At 38.0% G+C, this 18,103-nt stretch overlaps 1 protein-coding gene across 4 annotated transcripts in view; it reads right to left on the bottom strand.

The window, feature by feature from the left end:
- Positions 1 to 13,608, bottom strand: part of SPAG17 (sperm associated antigen 17) — a 235,062-nt gene extending 221,454 nt beyond the window's left edge. For 2 of the 4 annotated variants that reach the window (XM_034990186.1, XM_034990188.1), the window contains exon 1: positions 13,348 to 13,605. In XM_034990186.1, the coding sequence (XP_034846077.1) occupies positions 13,348 to 13,434 (87 nt within the window). In that variant the 5' untranslated portion in view covers positions 13,435 to 13,605. Of the gene's footprint in view, positions 1 to 13,347 lie in introns of all 4 variants that reach the window. The other 2 variants (XM_034990189.1, XM_034990187.1) reach the window with 2 other exon arrangements.
- Between the last annotated feature and the right edge of the window lie 4,495 nt (positions 13,609 to 18,103).

Genomic DNA, 18,103 nt, shown 5'->3' with positions numbered 1-18,103 from the left:
AAAATAATGGAATTAAAAAGATCGATAAGCGGCTTGTACTCTCATATTACTGATGGGAGTGTAAATTGCTGTAAACCCTTTGGAAAACTTTATGGTAGTAGCTACTAAATCTAAACCCATGCCTATCTTATGATCCAGCATTTCCATTCCTAAGTATATGCCCAAGAGAAATGAGTACATATGTCCAAAGAAAAATTCATACAAGACTTTCATAGCAGCATTGTTTGTACTATTTCAAATTAGGGATGATCAAATGTCATTTATCCAAATGATACAAACATAGTGATTCAAAGGGGAACCTGCACCCCAATGTTTATAGCAGCAATGTCCACAATAGCCAAAATATGGAAAGAGCCTAGATGTTCATTGACTGATGAATGTATAAAAAAGATGTGGTATATATACAATGGAATATTGTATTACTCAGCCATCAAAAAAAAAAATGAAATTTTGCCATTTGCAATGACATGGATGAAACTAGAGGGTATTATGCCAAATGAAATAAGTCAGTCAGAGAAAGACAAATACCATATGATCTCACTCATATGTGGAATTTAAGAAACAAAGCAGATGAGGGGAAGGGAAGGAGAAATAAAATAAGATGGAAACAGAGGGGGAGATAAAATGCAAGAGACTCTTAACTCTAGGAAACAAAAAAAAGGTTGCTGGAGGGGAGGTGGGTGGGGTGAATGGGGTAACTGGGTGATGGACATTAAGGAGGGCACCTGATGGAATGAACACTAGGTGTTATATGCAAATGATGAATCACTAAATTCAACCCCTGAAACTAATAATACTAATACATTAACTAACTTGAATTTAAATCTAAAAAAATAACTATGATAACATGGTAAGTACCATCATCATGGACTCTGAGAAACAAACTGAGGGTTTTAGAGGGCAGGGGTGATTCTTTCAACATAAAAATCCATGTCACCATGGAAACATGGTGAGTTGAATGTGGGAATGGGAAGTCAGGGATAGTTGCATGGAGGAAGCACATTTGAATTGTGACTTTAAGAAAGAGAAGAAGCTCAACAAGTGGTGTAGGGGAAGGAAGGGTAATAAAAAAAAAAATCCTATATGTGTGAAAGCACAAAATTACCCAGCAGGAGTGAGTTGTCTAGTTGTCAGGCATGACAGGGAGTCTGGATAGGGGAGGGTAAGTGAAGCTGGAATAGAGCTAGGAAGATTGAGAAGGGCCAGTAAGTAATTGAGACTGAAGCAGGAAGTGACACGGTCATATTGGTATTACAAAAGGACAACCCAGGAGTCCGCAAAGGGTACATAGAGGGGAGAAGAGGAGGTGGTGCCAACAGTCACCGAACACACACAGATGTGCCGATCTGCTGGTTGAACTGAAATGCATGCTGGTTGGTAGAGAGAATAAAAGTAACTGTGCGAAGTGGTAAAATTAAGAATGCAAAATCTAATAAACTGTTAGTACAAACTGCTCATTATAAGATGTTGCTATGATCATTGATAACTGGGCTTGCTGACATTGTGACATCAAGGGAACTTCTGCAGCAGGGTCTGTGGATCTGGGCTGTGTCACGGTAGACAGCAAAGCTACATTGCACAGCCTTTAGTAAGCATTCTGGGCTTCCGGAGGATCCCAGTTAATCATCACCCTCAAGCTCAAACTATTGCTTCTGACTCGTTTAGTTTTTACTTTTATTCTTATTTTTTAATTTTTAATTTTTTAAAATTTATTTTATTTTATTTTTTTAAGAAGGGTCTGTGCCCAATGTGGGGCTTGAACTCACAACCCTGAAATCAAGACCTGAGCTGAGATCAAGAGTCAGACACTCAACTGACTGAGCCACCCAGGTGCCCCCGTTTTTACTTTTATTTAGATTATAGTGCAATGCAATTCTGTGTGTGTAGTTTTTGATATAACATATACATTTATGATAAATATTTTAAGTGGAAATCCACAATGAAGAAACTTCAAAGCCTGGATATGTTTCCAAAATTTTAAGTATCATGAACAGGTAAGTATTCTGGATTTTCATGAGATCAAAGAAGAAAACAGTAATCAACCACAACCTGAGGCATGTTCTGATACTGTGTAAAAATCATTATGACATTAAAAACGTTTGTATTTCTAAAATGAAAACAACTTGATTCTTTCAACATAAAAATCTGATTAACTTATTATTACAAGTGATATAAATGTTGGATGGAAATAGAGCTCAAAGGTTATGCTGTTAAAAGCTGAACAGGTGAAACACTTTTTAAAATCAAACTGCCTATCATGTTTTGTTAAAGGTCGTGATTCCAATAAAGAAAATCTGCAATCATTAATGAAGGAAAATTTAAAGAACACAGGAAGTCCGTTTCGTGCACTAATGAGCTTAAAATAAAAACTTTTTTTTTTATCAAAGTGTGTCAATAGGTAATTACAAAACATTTTTAAACATATCATCAGAACTTTTAACAATCTATTATGTAATTAAACATAAGCGAATGTTTTGAGACATGAAATACTTAGGTGAAATTAGAAAAATAATTAGTATGGGTATATCACAGCAATGTAGCCTGACTGTGGCAAAGCCTTTATCTACTGAAATGATAAAGGAAGCTTTTGGAAAACACAGAAATCAAACCAGTAAAATTTTAATCACTATTGATAGAGCTTTAAGAGTTTCATGTAAAAGGGTTCTGATAGTACCTAATATACAAAATTCAAGATGCTGAAGGTGGTTAGATATTTTTTGTCGATCTGCTGGAGCAAGATGAGAAAGCATCTGTGATACCTCAAACTATTTCAATGGGTACCAAGAAAAATGGTTTCACTGAGAAGTATTCACATAAAAACAGTGCCAGAGTGGTAACATAGAGAATGTCTGGAGTTTCAGTCCACAATTTAGAAGAAAGTTCCAGATGTTTTGTTTTCATCCCAGCTCAATACATTCAATATATTCAGCTGATGCAATAAAAGATGTATACCAAATAAATCAGTATTAGTATCTTCTTTGTGAATTTTCTATATATTACCATATATTAAACAAACACCAGAGATAATTAAATAATATATCTGAAGAGAGTTCAGGATTGGACGTTAGAGAAATAGTAGGACCCCAATGGGCAATCTATAGAGCTAGAGCTGCAACCACTGAGACGAAATCATGCCAAGCCTTTGTGTTTGTTTAATGTAAATCATGAAGTGGGAGTAGTTAAACATTTGAGAAGTGCAATTAACTTTTAGGGATTTGGTTTTAATGAAATATTCTACTAGAAATTTCAGTACGTTCTTTAGCTTTATAAGAGAGAAATGAAAATATGGTACCCATATAAAATTAATAAAGCAAACAATAAAGAAGCAGAAGATACAGAGAAACAAATGAACAAAGGGTACCATCTGAAACAAAATGAAATAATTATAAGAGAAAAACAATCATATTGTCTAATAAATTACACAGAAATGGGTTTATTATTTTATGACAAAAATGAAAAGTATGATGAATTAATAACCTCTTTCAATTTATTTAATCCTAAACTTTAGCCACATTATGTATAGGGTGATCAAAAACTTATAAAATTAAGCCAACTGATTAAATATGATAGTCCATGATGGTTTTGTGACTTAATTGATAATAAAGAAATTAAATATATAAAAACCCAGACAATATTATGAAGGCTAGAAAAAAATTTCAACATAACAATTAGAAGTTCAAAAGCTGGAATTATAAAAAGTGCAAAAGTATAATTGATTAATTTTAGTATGATGAAAGATATTGTTGATATTAAGAGACATTCTCTACATACAGAGAACTACAAATTACATAATGACTACCAGTATAAAAGGAAAGTTATAGGAAGAGCCTATGTACATTGTTCATGTCACCTCATGGCTCAGACAAAGGCAAATTTTAGGACGTGAACCCCATCAACCAAAGGCTGTACCAACACTTCTGAAAACCAACAAATGATTTTGAAATCATTAGAAAAATGTGATGACTGATAAGTACTAAAAATTATACCATCTGGCAAGAAGTTTCATAAGGTACACATAGTTTAGTTTTTATAGAGAATAAAAAGTGATTTTTAATTTTTAAAATTTCTATGTTGATTTATATATAATTGTGACAGTTAACATATTTTTAAATTTTCACCCCTGAATGAAGGCAGGTGAGAGAGAAGTTTAGAAGGTTATTGTAGTAGTATTGGAAGTTATGAGGGGTGAAAAAGAAGGAACTGAAATAGAGAGGTAATAGTAATAGTACTTGCTGACCAAATTAGAAGAAGAGGTGCTAGGGTGTTTCTAACTTCAATGAACAGGATAGTACCAGTTTTGAACATACTGAATTTGAAGAACTTGTATAATATCCATATGAAAATATATAAAAGAGTAATAAAAACAATAATAATTATGTTATCATAAGATAATATTTATAAATATTTATATTGGGGTACATAATGTTCCATATTATTTCAGATACTTTATTTGATTTTCATACCACTCCAGTAAATATAGTAATACGATTATTACTAGGAGCTCCTTCTTACTGAGCCCCTACTCTTCCTCCATTCTGCAGTGTTATTTGAACCCCTCTGTATGTCAGCAGGATAAATCCCTGCCTTCATGGAGCTGACGTTTTCATGGAGGAAAACAGACAATAATGAAATATATGCAAAGTAGAAGGTCAGGAACAGAGTTAGGGTTAAGTGGGTGGAATGTGATGGTGTAGTTTAAATAGGATGGTCAGGGAAGGAGATATTTGAACAGAATCCTGAAGGAAGGGAAGGAGTGACTCACATGCTTATCTTGGGAGGGGTCATTCTCGGCAGAGGGCACAGCAAGGGCAAAGATGGCAATGTGCTTTCTGAAGGATCTGAAGATCAGCAAAAAAGCCAATGTGGTTACCATAGAACTGAGTGAAGGGGTGAGTCATAGAAGATTCGAGACCAAGTCAAAGTAGTTGGCAGAGGACACACACACACACACAGAGTCTTTTAAGGATGTGGTAGAACATTTGGATTTTTCTCTAAGTCTTACATATTAAAAGAACCACTCTAGGTCTGTATGGTGACAAGACTCTAGGTTAGCAAGAATGGGAGAAAGAGACCAAGTTCTGAAGCTCTTGAGCTACTTGTAGCTTAGGCAAGAGATGATGATGGCTTGGATTAGGTTGTACCAGTGAGGGTGGTACCAACAGGATAGATTTTAGATACATTTCCAAGGTAGAACCAATAGGATTTACTAAAAGTTAATTGTTAATTGTGGGTTGCATAAGAGGGGGAGAAAACTTATGAATGCAAGATTTTTGGCCCTAGTGACTCACTGGGTGAATGGTGAGACCACTCAATGAGAAGGTGAAGAGCAGGTTTGAAGGGGAAAATCTGGGGTTTGGGTTTGGACATGTGAAGTCTGAGATACTATGTGCTAGATGCCTTTAAATCCTTTCAACAATTGATCTAATATCTGCAAGGGACGTATGACCATTGTCCCTGTTTTATGGTTGCAAAAACTAAGGCTTTGAGATTTTCTTCAATTTAAGTTCTTATAACCAATGGGTTGGGAGTAATCTTAGAGCTGTCAGGAGGCTGAGACAGTATAATATACTCAATGTATTTAATTCAAAAGTATTTCTTGAAGATCACTATGTACTTATTTATCACTCTTAGGTGCTGTGACCAGGAAGGAAGCAATTAAATATGTTAACCTTTTGCTACCTTCCAGGAATTTGCAGTGTTGAAAAGGAATGTAGATATAGTAGATGACGCTGAAATTGTTGGACCACAGCTCAAAGTAGGATAGCAGTAAAGATAACAGTCCCTGGAGTAATTTAGTAGAAGGAGAAAAGTCAATGAGGGACAGAACTGTGTGATTTGAGGTCCTTTCTGGAAGATATGAAGGAGGATTTTAATGAGAAGGAGTTGGATGGTCTTCAGGCCAAGAACCTGCATGGGTATAGTCAGTATGTGCCTGAGGATACCACGGAGACTATTCAACTGGAGTAGAGAGAGAAAAAGGTGGATGGGCAGAGAAAGACCAAATTAAGCAGGGCTGTGAAAGCCAGGCAGAGCATCTTGGATTTTATCCCATAGGTAACTGGGAGCCCATGATAGTGTCTAAGGCTAGAGCTGAACCATGGTCAACATTCACCATTTCTTAACTAACATTTTCCTAGAGGGTTGCCAAACTCATATTGGCAACACTTATATTTTACTTACATTTAATATTTTTCATTTGCAATAAAAGTGATCACATATAACTTCTAGGTAGATATTTTGACATGCTAATTCCTTTTGGTTCCAAACTCATTCAAATAATACATTTTTGTCCAAAATGGTGAAATTATAATGTGAGGTTATGAAAAGTCCATTTCCCTCTTAACATTCTTCCTAGCAACTCAGTTGTTTTCATTGGCTTTTATTAAAACAACCTTTGTGTGAACTGGCAATTTGTTTTGTAAATATCAATGAAAGCATATTTCAGAAAATATAGTAATAAAAACCAACCCCATTTCAGAAATATGCTTGCTGCCAGACATCAGTCTTCAGCTCATGAGTATTTCCAGTAAGTCTTAAATACACATTAACATGAGAAATAGCTCACTGTTTAAGATCAAAAAAGTTGAAAAATCCTTCACTGCCTCTCAAATACTGTTTAAGGATTCTGCCCAATAAAATGTATTTCCCTTTTTGATAGAATATATTTGTAATGGTTCAAGCAGTTCATTTAATTGAACATTTTCCCCCCGAAAAAACTGACTTAAACTCAGTTTATTATCATCTTAATATCTACATGTTTTATAACTTTGTTTAACAGGTTTGGGATATTAACATTTCAGCAATACCTATCTTGAACCCTTATCCCCCTAGTAAACCTTTACAAGAATTAAAAACTTTGTCCAAGACTCGAAGGAACTCTATTACTATTTTTCAAATGTGCACAACTCAGCTATTGTCACTGAGCTACATTTAATAAGAGAAAAATATTATTCCTCAACTGAAGTCCAGTAAGGAGAGACCACTAGCTAAATGTTCTGAAGAACTTTCACTTGAATGCCTCCTGGCTGGCAGATGAAACATCTGAGAAGTGAAATGGTATCATTGCCTCGCTGTTTTCTAGGCACTGTCGTAGTCATGCTATGTATCTGCTGTGATGCTTTTTTATGTAAATGTTTTCTTCCCTTCCTTTTCTCCTAGAACACATCTCCACAGTCTACTAACTATCCCGGTTTCCACAATATAGATTTCTTCATGTTTCAAAGTAAATCAGTGAATTAATTCCATTAATATGGTTTGAGTGTGATACCTTGTGCCCACAATTATGCTAGTCATTGTGGAGTAGGTACAAGGGGTATAAAGATGTGATTTGCTATGAAGCAACTCACATTATACTTGTGTTCTATAAAACATGAATCAATAGCACATAATTCAAGGCATTCTGTAACTAAGTACTGAGTTATAAGATAAAGCCTAGAGCCAAAGTGAGGGAAGATAAAGCACTGCATGTCTAAGAGCCAGACATTGAAGTGCTTAGATTGTCAGCAGTGTGAAAGGGGCAGGTTAGCCCAGATACCCTGGGAGTCTCCACCTCTAAGTAAGCATAGTAAAGAAGGGCATTACCATGCAGGGCAGAAATTTGTGTCTTTGATGCAAATATGATTACTTACTTGAAAAGTATCATACATTTCATTGTATAAAAACATACATTCAAAATGAAAATATAGAAATTGGAAGCAAGACCTCCTGAGTCTCAGTAAGGACCTCAATATATTATGGTAGATTTTCCCAAATATTTTTAAGTATATAGACATTTATATTAAAGAAGAATTTAAGTCTTAATCAAGAAGTAAAATCTTAGTGATAAATGTAAAGCAAATGACAATAAGTGTCTAGTCCTTTACGTTGGGTATTAGGGATGTAAAATCATAATTACAAAATGAAATCAGTGAATTAGAATAGCGAAGCTGACTGGGTTAAGGGGTATGTGGATTGCATAAACTTTTTTGCTGTTTGTTTTTAAATTTTTTTGTGGTGAGTCACAGTAAGCAAATGGAATAGTTGCTATGCCTAAAGATGGTCTCATGAGTTATGGCTGCCTTTTTGCTACAAATAAAAATGAGACCTAAAACCAGGAACAAATGAAAAGAAATAACCATCTTCAGACAATCTGAAAATATGAAAGGATTTAACAAAATTAGCAAAATCCCCAAAACTCTGCCTGTGAGAAATCTAAATCAACCCAAACAAACTTTTGGGGAACCTGGAATTGTGAAGAACACATTTGAGAAAAAAGTCCATAATATCTTTTTTTTCACCTTCTTTTTTTATTATTAATTTTTATTAATATATAATGTATCATTTGTTTCAGGGGTACAGGTCTGTGATTCATCAGTCTTACACAATTCACAGCACTCACCACAGCACATACGCTCCCCAATGTCCATCACACAGCTACCCCATCCCTCCCAGCCCCCACCACTCCAGCAACCCTCAGTTTGTTTCCTGAGATTAAGAGTCTCTTATGGTTTGTAAAAGTCCATAATATCTTAAAGAAAAAAAAAAGAATTTGTATCTGACTTCTGAATATTTTCTATAGTGTTATCATGCTGTCACTTACCATAGAAAACATTATGAGTTCTTTTACCCTTTGTTGACACAAAAGCTCTGACCATAACACAAAATTCCTATTGAAACATATAGCTCAGTCATTTTGAAGCTATGTGATGTTACCCAGAGACAGGCCTTGTCAATCTGTAAGCTCCTAGAGAGAATGGCTACATTGTTTGGATAATTGTGGAAAATTTTCCTAAATTGTCATGAACAAAGCTTCTACTAATCTCCACTTTCTCAGCATCACCTGTCATATAATAGGCTTGGAAGAAATGGAAAAATCAGAATTGATTACAAATTCTCTTAGACCACAGTGATATCAACAAAATGGCAGACTAGGCAGTTACGTGCCCTCTGTACCCTCTGGAAACATTAGAAGAACAACTAGAGACTAAAATAACTTTATAGGAGCTCTGAAACCAGTCAAAAATCTAAAGCAACCAAGCAAATGCCCAATCAAGAAAAAGGCACATTCGATATGGTAGGAAATTTTGTGACACTTGTACTCTCCCTTGTCCCACCCTTTCTCCATGAGAAGGGACAGCCTTTTCAACAAGTGGTGCTAGGAAAACTGGATATTCCATGCAAAAAAATTATTAAGTTGGACCCTTACCTCACACCAAATACAAAAATTAACTCAAAATGGACCACACATCTAAATTCAAGATTAAAACCATAACAATCTTAGAGGAAAAACTTCATGACACTGGATTTGGTAGTGATTTCTTGGATATGACACCAATTACCCAATCAACAAAAGAAAAATTAGATAAATTGAACATCGTCGAAATTAAAAACTTTGTGCATCAAAGGACACTGTCAACAGAGTGAAGAGGAAACCCGTGGAAAAGAAGAAAATATTTGCAAATCATACATCTCATAAAGGTTTAATATCCAGAATATATAAATTAATTCTACAATTCAACAGTAAAAAAATCAACAACTCCATTAAAAACATGGGCAAAAGGGGGCGCCTGGGTGGCGCAGTCAGGTAAGTGTCTGACTTTGGTTTAGGTCATGATCTTGGGGTCCTGAGATGGAGCCCCATGTTGGGTTCCCTGATTATGGGGGAGTCTGCTTCTCCCTCTCCTTCTGCCCCTCCCCCGCACTCGTGCGTGCACGTGTGCATGCTCTCTCTCAAATAAATAAATAAATAAATACATAAATAAAATCTTAAAAAAATATATGGGCAAAAGAATATATAAATTCGGGGTGCCTGGGTGGCTCAGTCGGTTAAGCGTCTGCCTTCCGCTCAGGTCATGATCCCAGGGTCCTGGTATCGAGTCCCACATCGGGCTCCCTGCTCAGCAAAGAGCCTGCTTCTACCTCTCCCTCTGTCTACCACTCTGCCTACTTGTGCTCTCTTTCTCTCTATCAAACAAATAAATAAAATCTTTATTTTATTTTATTTTTGGGGATTTTATTTATTATTTGAGAGAGAGTGAAAGAGAGCATAAGCAGGGTGGTGGGGAGCGGAGCCGGGAGCCCAATGTGGGGCTGGATCCCAGGACCCTAGGATCATGACCTGAGCTGAAGGCAGACACTTAACTGAGCCACCCAGGCGCCCCAATAAGTAAAATCTTTAAAAAAATAAATAAAATAAATAAAAATGGTTGAAATGGTAAATTTCATATTATTATATTTTATCCCCCCAAAAAATAGAAATAAAAATATCTTAGACCAGGATGTCTCCAGACAGTGCCTTCTGTCACCGGGTGCTTAGGTTAACACCTCTTCCTCTTGCTGTGGCCGATAGAAGCTGCCTTGACAGGTGCATGAAAAGATTTTAATTTATCTTTTTTTTTTTAAGATTTATTTATTTATTTGAGACAGAGAGAATGAGAGACAGAGAGCATGAGAGGGAGGAGGGTCAGAGGGAGAAGCAGACTCCCTGCCGAGCAGGGAGCCTGACGCGGGACTCGATCCCGGGACTCCAGGATCATGACCTGAGCCGAAGGCAGTCGCTTAACCAACTGAGCCACCCAGGCGCCCCGATTTTAATTTATCTTTAAAAGCATCTTTAACTCCCTAATGCTGCCGGAGATCATAAATATAATGTCTATGTCACGTACAAGCTCACACTAAGATGTATTTTTATTTTTTAATTTTAATTTAATTTAATTTTAATTTTTTAAATTTATTTGTCAGACAGAGAGAGAGGGACCACAAGCAGGGGGAGCAGCAGAGGGAGAGGGAGAAGCAGGCTCCCTGCTGAGCAGGGAGCCTGATGTGGCTCTGAACCCAGGACCCTGGGATCATGACCTGAGCCGAAGGCAGACCCTTAACCAACTGAGCCATCCAGGCATCCCTAAGACGTATTTTTATATTCTTATTGCCATTGTGCCTAAATATTTTCTTTTTAACTAATTTGAGATGTGATATTTCATGTATATTAATAAGATAAATGTTTTGATACATAGATAGCAAAGTTAGTAAATGACTATTTGATTGATGGAATTAATTCAGGAGCAATGTACACCAGAAGCAATCTCATCTACATCTCTCTTGCTCAATTTAAATGCCCCAGAAAGAGCCAAGATGTCCATCAACAGATGAATGGATAAAGAAGATGTGGTATATATATACAATGGAATATTATGCAGCCATCAAAAGGAATGAAATCTTGCCATTTGCAATGACGTGGATGGAACTGGAGGGTATTATGCTGAGCGAAATAAGTCAATCAGAGAAAGACATGTATCAGATGACCTCACTGATATGAGGAATTCTTAATCTCAGGAAACAAACTGAGGGTTGCTGGAGTGGTGGAGGGTGGGAGGGATGGGGTGGCTGGGCGATAGACATTGGGGAGGGTATGTGCTATGGTGAGTACTGTGAATTGTGTAAGACTGTTGAATCACAGATCTGTACCTCTGAAACAAATAATACATTATATATTAAAAAAAAAAAGAAGAAGAAGATAGCAGGAGGGGAAGAATGAAGGGGGGGAAATCGGAGGGGGAGACAAACCATGAGAGACTATGGACTCTGAGAAACAAACTCTGAGGGTTCTGGAGGGGCGGGGGGTGGGGGGATGGGTTAGCCTGGTGATGGGTATTAAAGAGGGCACGTTCTGCATGGAGCACTGGGTGTTATATGCAAACAATGAATCATGGAACACTACATCTAAAACTAATGATGTAATGTATGGGGATTAACACAACATAATAATAAAAAAAGAAAAGAATAGAAAAAAAAAATAAATGCCCCAGATTTATTTAAGGCATATATTGGCCTCCTTACCCAAAATAATCATCCTCCTTCCTTCTACCTGCTCGAATTCTACCCATTCTTTAGGGCCTAGCTAAAGGCAAGTTATTTTACAAAACATTTCTTGACAATCCCAGCCCACACTTGTCTTCCTAACTTCTAGTCTCTATCTAGTCATTTAGTAACAGACTGCCTTGTATTATTTGCTATCACTTTGTGTTTTAGAACTAACTAAAACGTACTAAAAAATTAGCAATGGGGGGGGTCTGGGTGGCTTAGTCCGTTGAGTGTCCGATTCTTGGTTTCAGCCCAGGTCATGATCTCAGGGTTGTGAGATCGAGCCCCACCCCGGGCTCTGCACTCAGCATGGAGTCTGCTTGAGATTCTTTTCTCTCTCTCTCTCAATAAACAAACAAATAAATAAATAAAATCTTTTAAAAAATTAGCAATTAGTCCAACCTGAAAGGACAGCCCAAAATACTGATACAAGGTAGATTCACTGAAACCACATTGTAAACTTATTGGTTCCCTTTCAAGTCTAGCGCAGCTCCATGTGAACACACGAGTTCAAAATTACTACTGATGTGGATTCTTTAATCATTTAATTCTAAAAACTGGCTTATGGAAGGCTGAAAGACTTCCCTTTCTCTCACCCCCAGTACACACACACACACACACACAAACACACATGCACACACACACAACTATACCTACTGGCACACTATATTTCCCTGAGTAGCAACTGTACAGAAAGCAACTTTGGGTGCCAAGGCAAAACTATTTTTTGAGTACCCACTATATGCAAAGCACTTTGCTAAACCCGGTGAATAAGGAATTCACTCCTCTCTAGTCATCTTTAACCCAAATTCAGAGTCTGTTACATTGGTGGGTAAGGCATGCCTCTGGGCATTGGACTGTTGGGTAAATCCAGGAATTTTCTTCTTGGAGCAGACCAGAAATCAAACTGAGAAAAAAAAAAAAAAGATGAGAGGAGGTGGAGGGTCATTGTCTTCCCCTACTATTAAAAAACATGAACTCAAACTGAAGAAGTTCAGCCTTTGTAGTTAAGACTACATATTACTGTGAGTTCAAATTCTTTCTCTTAATATATAAGATTTATTGAAATGATACTGTTTGAGCAGAACTGAGAAAGCTGAGTATTATTTCAGGTTTTCAAGCCCTAAGGAAAAATAGTGCCTTTAGGTTTTCCATTCAGCTAGGAAAATTATAGCTTCATATTTGCAACACTAAAGCTAATGCAGCGTCAGCACCTCCATCAAATTCTGTTGTTCAGCAGTTTATAATTCAAGCAGAAAGTTTCACTCCAAGCCCAAACCTGGCCTACACAATCTCAAAGCAAATGGAGAAAAAGTTATTTTGGCTAGGGCTGATTTATAAAAGCGAAAGAGAGGGGTGGGAGGAACGACCGGGCTTGGGAGGGCTGTTTTCGGAAGGGGCGACGCTGGGGTCTGGAAGAGAGGGCGAGCCTGGCGGCGGCGTCTGCAAGCTCTCACGGGGCCTTGGCACTGCCCGGGGCAGGCAGGACTTACAGGGCTCCGGGCTCACCTGATTGAAGTGTGCACCGATGAGCGAGGGTTCCCATATCTTTGAACTGTTGTTCGCAGTCCCGCCTTTCTCTTTCTTGGGTGCCATGCAAAGGACGGGAGGAGCATTGGCGTCCAGACTGGGCTCAGGCCCCGACTGAGCGTCCCCGCTGCCATAGTAACCGAAGCCACGCCCAGTTCCCGGACGACTTCGGTTCCCCTCCCCCAAACCTGTCCTGAAGCCTCGGGCCAACCGCTTCCGTCACCATAGCAACCGAGCTTCCCAGCCCGCGGCAACCCCGAGGCGGGACTCCCAGACCCCCTGATTAAATTTTAGGGTTTTCCAGCGGTACAACTGTGCAAATGGGAGCGGTCAGGCCGAGGCCGGCTTCGCTTCGCCCCTCTGCTGCTACGCGGAGCCTCTCCCGCCCGAGGCACTGTCTAGAAACTCAAAATCCCCGGAATCCCGTGCATGACTTGGACACCAAGTTTTTCGACCCTGGGCAACCTCGAATGGAGAACCGAGTCCCTCAGGAGACATCCCATGTCCCTTTCTCACCCATTCTAATCTGCCCCAACTGCTTCCTCTTGTGCACATTTATCTCCCTGAGCTCCTTCCTTGGCTTCGTTCTTGGGTCCTGCTCCCACGCACGGACTTCCTAAACAAGTCGGATCACTTTTCCAGGAGATCCGTTGTATAACTGTGGTTGCGATTAAGATCTTTCCAGGTCTTTTTCTCTGTCTAATCAGCGCCAGTTCTCCCAAACCGTCCTCCACTGGTAAGTAGTCTTTCTCCCCCCCCCCCCAACACTCACCACTACAACCTAAAAGATGGTGGTCACAGTCCCCCAAATAATAATGACAGTAATAATAGTAATGGTAATAACAACAGCTCCTTTTTCGTGATCACGGCTATATCCTGCACATAGTTCTATCATTTAATTCTTACGACCACCTTCTTGCAAATCCCACGGTGTGTGAGTGACGGCACTGGGGTTAGAATCCAGGATTGTCCGGGTTCCCAAACCCAGTGCGCTTAATTAACCTCTACAACGGTTTTAGGACTGCCAAAATGAGAGATGCCCCCCTTTGGGGGGCTAGACTTACTTTTATTTATTTTTTATAAATAAATAAGACTGATTTAAGGACAGACAGGGGCAGAACTCAACCAAAGGTGCTTTGCTTTTAGTACCTATAAAATGCGATGTTTAGCTATTCGCCTGAACCCTGCGCTTGCCGGGAGGTGAGATGCTTCAACAATCCCAATGGACCGGGGATGGCTAAGGAGACGCATGTGACCTGCGGCTTAATTTCATTCAGCACAACCTGCCAGCTGACCTTCTACGGAGTAAGGTGTTGTAATGCTTTTTATTGCTTTCTTTGAGGAATAAATTTATGTGTGGGGGCCATGGTGATATCCAGCCACTACTATCTTACTTCATTGGGGGGGGGGGGTGAGTTTAAAGATGCCACTGCTTCTCAACTCCTATTCATAATTTGGACCAACAAAGGGAAATTTCTCCTCCCACCCCAGTTCTTTAATACAGATTATTAAAGAGAAAGCACAATTTCTAGCAACAGTCTTTTCATAGGAAATTTACAAAAAACATCGACTTTTCCTTTCTTGCTGCAATATGTGTATTTATCTTCTGGGTTGGACTAGATCCATGTAGCCTAGTCACAAGTCCTATCTCGAAGCCCTCTCTTGTGAGCCCAGAGGAATCATGCCAGAAAGAGAGTTTCCTGAGGGTCTTCATTGCAACCACGTAGGCTGCCACTGATCCATTATCATAGAAATTTCTCCAAAATTTTGTTCATCATTAAAATTTTCTTTTCTTTTTTTAATTTAATTTAATTTTGTTATGTTATGTTAGTCACCATAAAATACATCGTTAGTTTTTGATGTAGTGATCCATGATTCATTGCTTTCGTATTAGATGAAAACTGTCTTTGGGTTACAGTTTGAATATAAAATGAATCCCTGACAGACAAAAAAATATATATATAAGGAATCATTGATTACACATCATTCTTCATTTTGACCATAAGTCTTCCCATGGGTTTAAACCGTCTGGGAAAAACGTCTTTCATTTTTATTAGAGAAGCAGTAAAAAGTTTGTTGGCCTTCCAGTTAGATTTTATAAAAAATTTAACTAGATGTTTATGTGTGTCATACTATGTTACTAATTTTCTTTCTTCTTGAATGTGAATGCATATTTCAATATAAAACATTATGGACAATCAGTTCAGCCAAATTGCTAGCAGATGATTAATAGGTTGCAGATAAGAAAGAGAAATGAAGGAGAAAAATGGAATGAGGAGAAAAAGTAAAATTAAGTGTTCTTTAAAATTGCAGAGAAAGTGTCACTTGCTTTGTCTTATAAGTGACAGCTGTCTAACCCCAATTTTTGCAGCAACAAAATTTTGGTGACATATATTGTGGTAAAAACTGATGAGCTCTTCATCAAACATTTCATTCTCTTTCCCCCTACTGTGAGAGTCAGACAACATTTTTCAGCCTTCCTTATTCTTCGATGGGAACATGTGACTGAGTTCTGGCCAGGGGACACAAGTAGAATGATATATGGGCATATCTAAGCCTGGCCTTTAAAAATATCTCCCGAGCATTATTCATGCTCTGGTATTGGGGTGACACTGAAAGTCTTGCATTTCTGAATGATCGCTGTGGCACAGAGGTTCCAAAGTCTCCCTTACCCCTGAGCTCCACCCTGTTTTCTCCACCAAAGGCCTTGCTTGGGACCACAAAGTGCATGAGAAATAGACTTTTATTTTCTTAAGCTGCTGAAATATTGGTGTTTGCTATAGCAGCTAGAGTTACCCTAACTAACGTTTTTGATAGTTTTCATCTGAGAGCCAGCTTTTAATAAATCTAACGGTAGCCAGCCTTCCCACAATGGCCTGAGAAAATGAGCTCGTGACTTTCAAGTAGGCGGGATGCAGTGCTGGCCACTGTGGGAGGCTAAACAATCCATTCCTTGCCCTTCCGGCTACTGCAGCTAGTGGTACCCACCCTCTTGCACCCTTTACCTTGCCCTCCACCTGCTTCTACAGTACATTTTTTCACTTCTTTATCAAGTTAATAAATTCCTTACTTTAAAGAAGGGGTTTGCATATTTGAGTAATACAATGAATCAGTCTGCTTATAACACGTACACCAATGGAGATTTTCGCTCATTTTTCAGAAAACGAACCGAGACCCTTCACTAGAAAGACATCTCTGAACATAAATTATGATCTAGCAAATGATTTAGAGGAATTAAACATTTTAAATGTCAAAAATAAAGATTTCAGGATGGAAAAATGTACTTCCAATATAATCTTTTATAGTTTCCTTTGTAAAAGTCCTGACAGAAGAATTTTTATGTAGATTTTTTTGAAAAAACCTATTTAGAGAATTTGAAATTAAAGTTTTATGCCTCTTTCCTACTTTTGGCCTATTTCATTATTCTAGGGAAAGTGGCACCGTGGATAATTTATGATACAAAAGGGGAAGACATTATACAGTAACCAAATTTATGGGAGGTTTCATCATAGAATTGGTCTGTTTATTTTCAGAAAATAGGTGTGAATGACAGTGTTCATAGTTTTAAGAAGTGAAAGCCATTCAGCTAAAAAGGGACACTGCCAAGAAGAGAAAAAAAAGAGCATTGCCATCTGTCACACATTTATGCTTTTTTGGTATAATAAATTGTTTCCCCAACTAAATATAAATTGAAACTTTATAAGCATATACTTTACTACATAAATTTTCCCATATGTCAGTGGCTAAAACAAAACTAGACTATTTGGAGGATTTTCTTTCACATTGGCAGGGTTACTCCTGGCTTGTTTCAAGTAATTTTTGCATTTAATATTGTTTTGTTCACCAAGGACTGTCTACTTTTAGGGATGCACTGTTTCTTAAGGATACTATGATTACAGAATAAGTTGTTTTTAAAAGTTTTATACATCAATCTTACAGTGTTCAGTGAACTCTTATTTAGGCATGAAGTCTAAGCATTATTTCTCATACCTGAAAGGATCGAGCCAGCTCTTGACGCATCCAGTGACCTTACTAGGTAACATTAAGAGCTATGGACCAATTCACTTCTAGGCCAACATTTCAGGCATTCAAAGAATATTTAGCTAGAACAATCCGCTTGCCTTTGGCTAAGAAGGTCTCACAGATGTGCACTGATTTTTCACACTGGCATCCTACATCTAAGAACACTTCTCACAATATGTTTGTGTTATTTACCATCATAATCTCTGTGCTTCCGATCTTCAAAATACAATGTCGTAACGCACTGTCCCTGAGTTTTTATTGTGTGTGATGCAGAGGGCTTGATCTCTTTCAGCTACGAGTTTCAAAACATATGGAAAATACTACACCTGCATTCTATGGTCAGCATTAGCTTCCTATTCAGTTGTGAGTGCAATTTAAAGTGTTGACTTTAATCTTTAAAGCCCCTCATTGTTTAGAAGTCAGTTACTCCAGATATCACATCTCTCTCTATGCATCATCATGGCAATTAAAATCAGCTGCAGTGTCTGCAGGTCAGAATCCCCAGTGAATTGCGGGGAGCTTGGGAGTAGATCATTTTCTAAAGAAGAACTTCCCTAAGAACCCTCTTGAATGATAAAAACAATATTCAAAGTTTACAGTTTTGGCCTTGAATGTCTTATCATATATCTATAGGTCTCTGGAACTGTAATTAAGTGATGCTGATTTAATTTTTATTTTATTTTATGTTATTTGTGGCCAAGAGTTTAGAATA

The sequence above is a fragment of the Mirounga leonina genome, unplaced genomic scaffold (genome assembly GCF_011800145.1).
Source record: "Mirounga leonina isolate KUSES-001 unplaced genomic scaffold, KU_Mleo_1.0 Mir_507, whole genome shotgun sequence".
Lineage (NCBI taxonomy): Eukaryota > Metazoa > Chordata > Mammalia > Carnivora > Phocidae > Mirounga > Mirounga leonina.
This window is presented reverse-complemented; position numbering and strand designations above follow the sequence as displayed.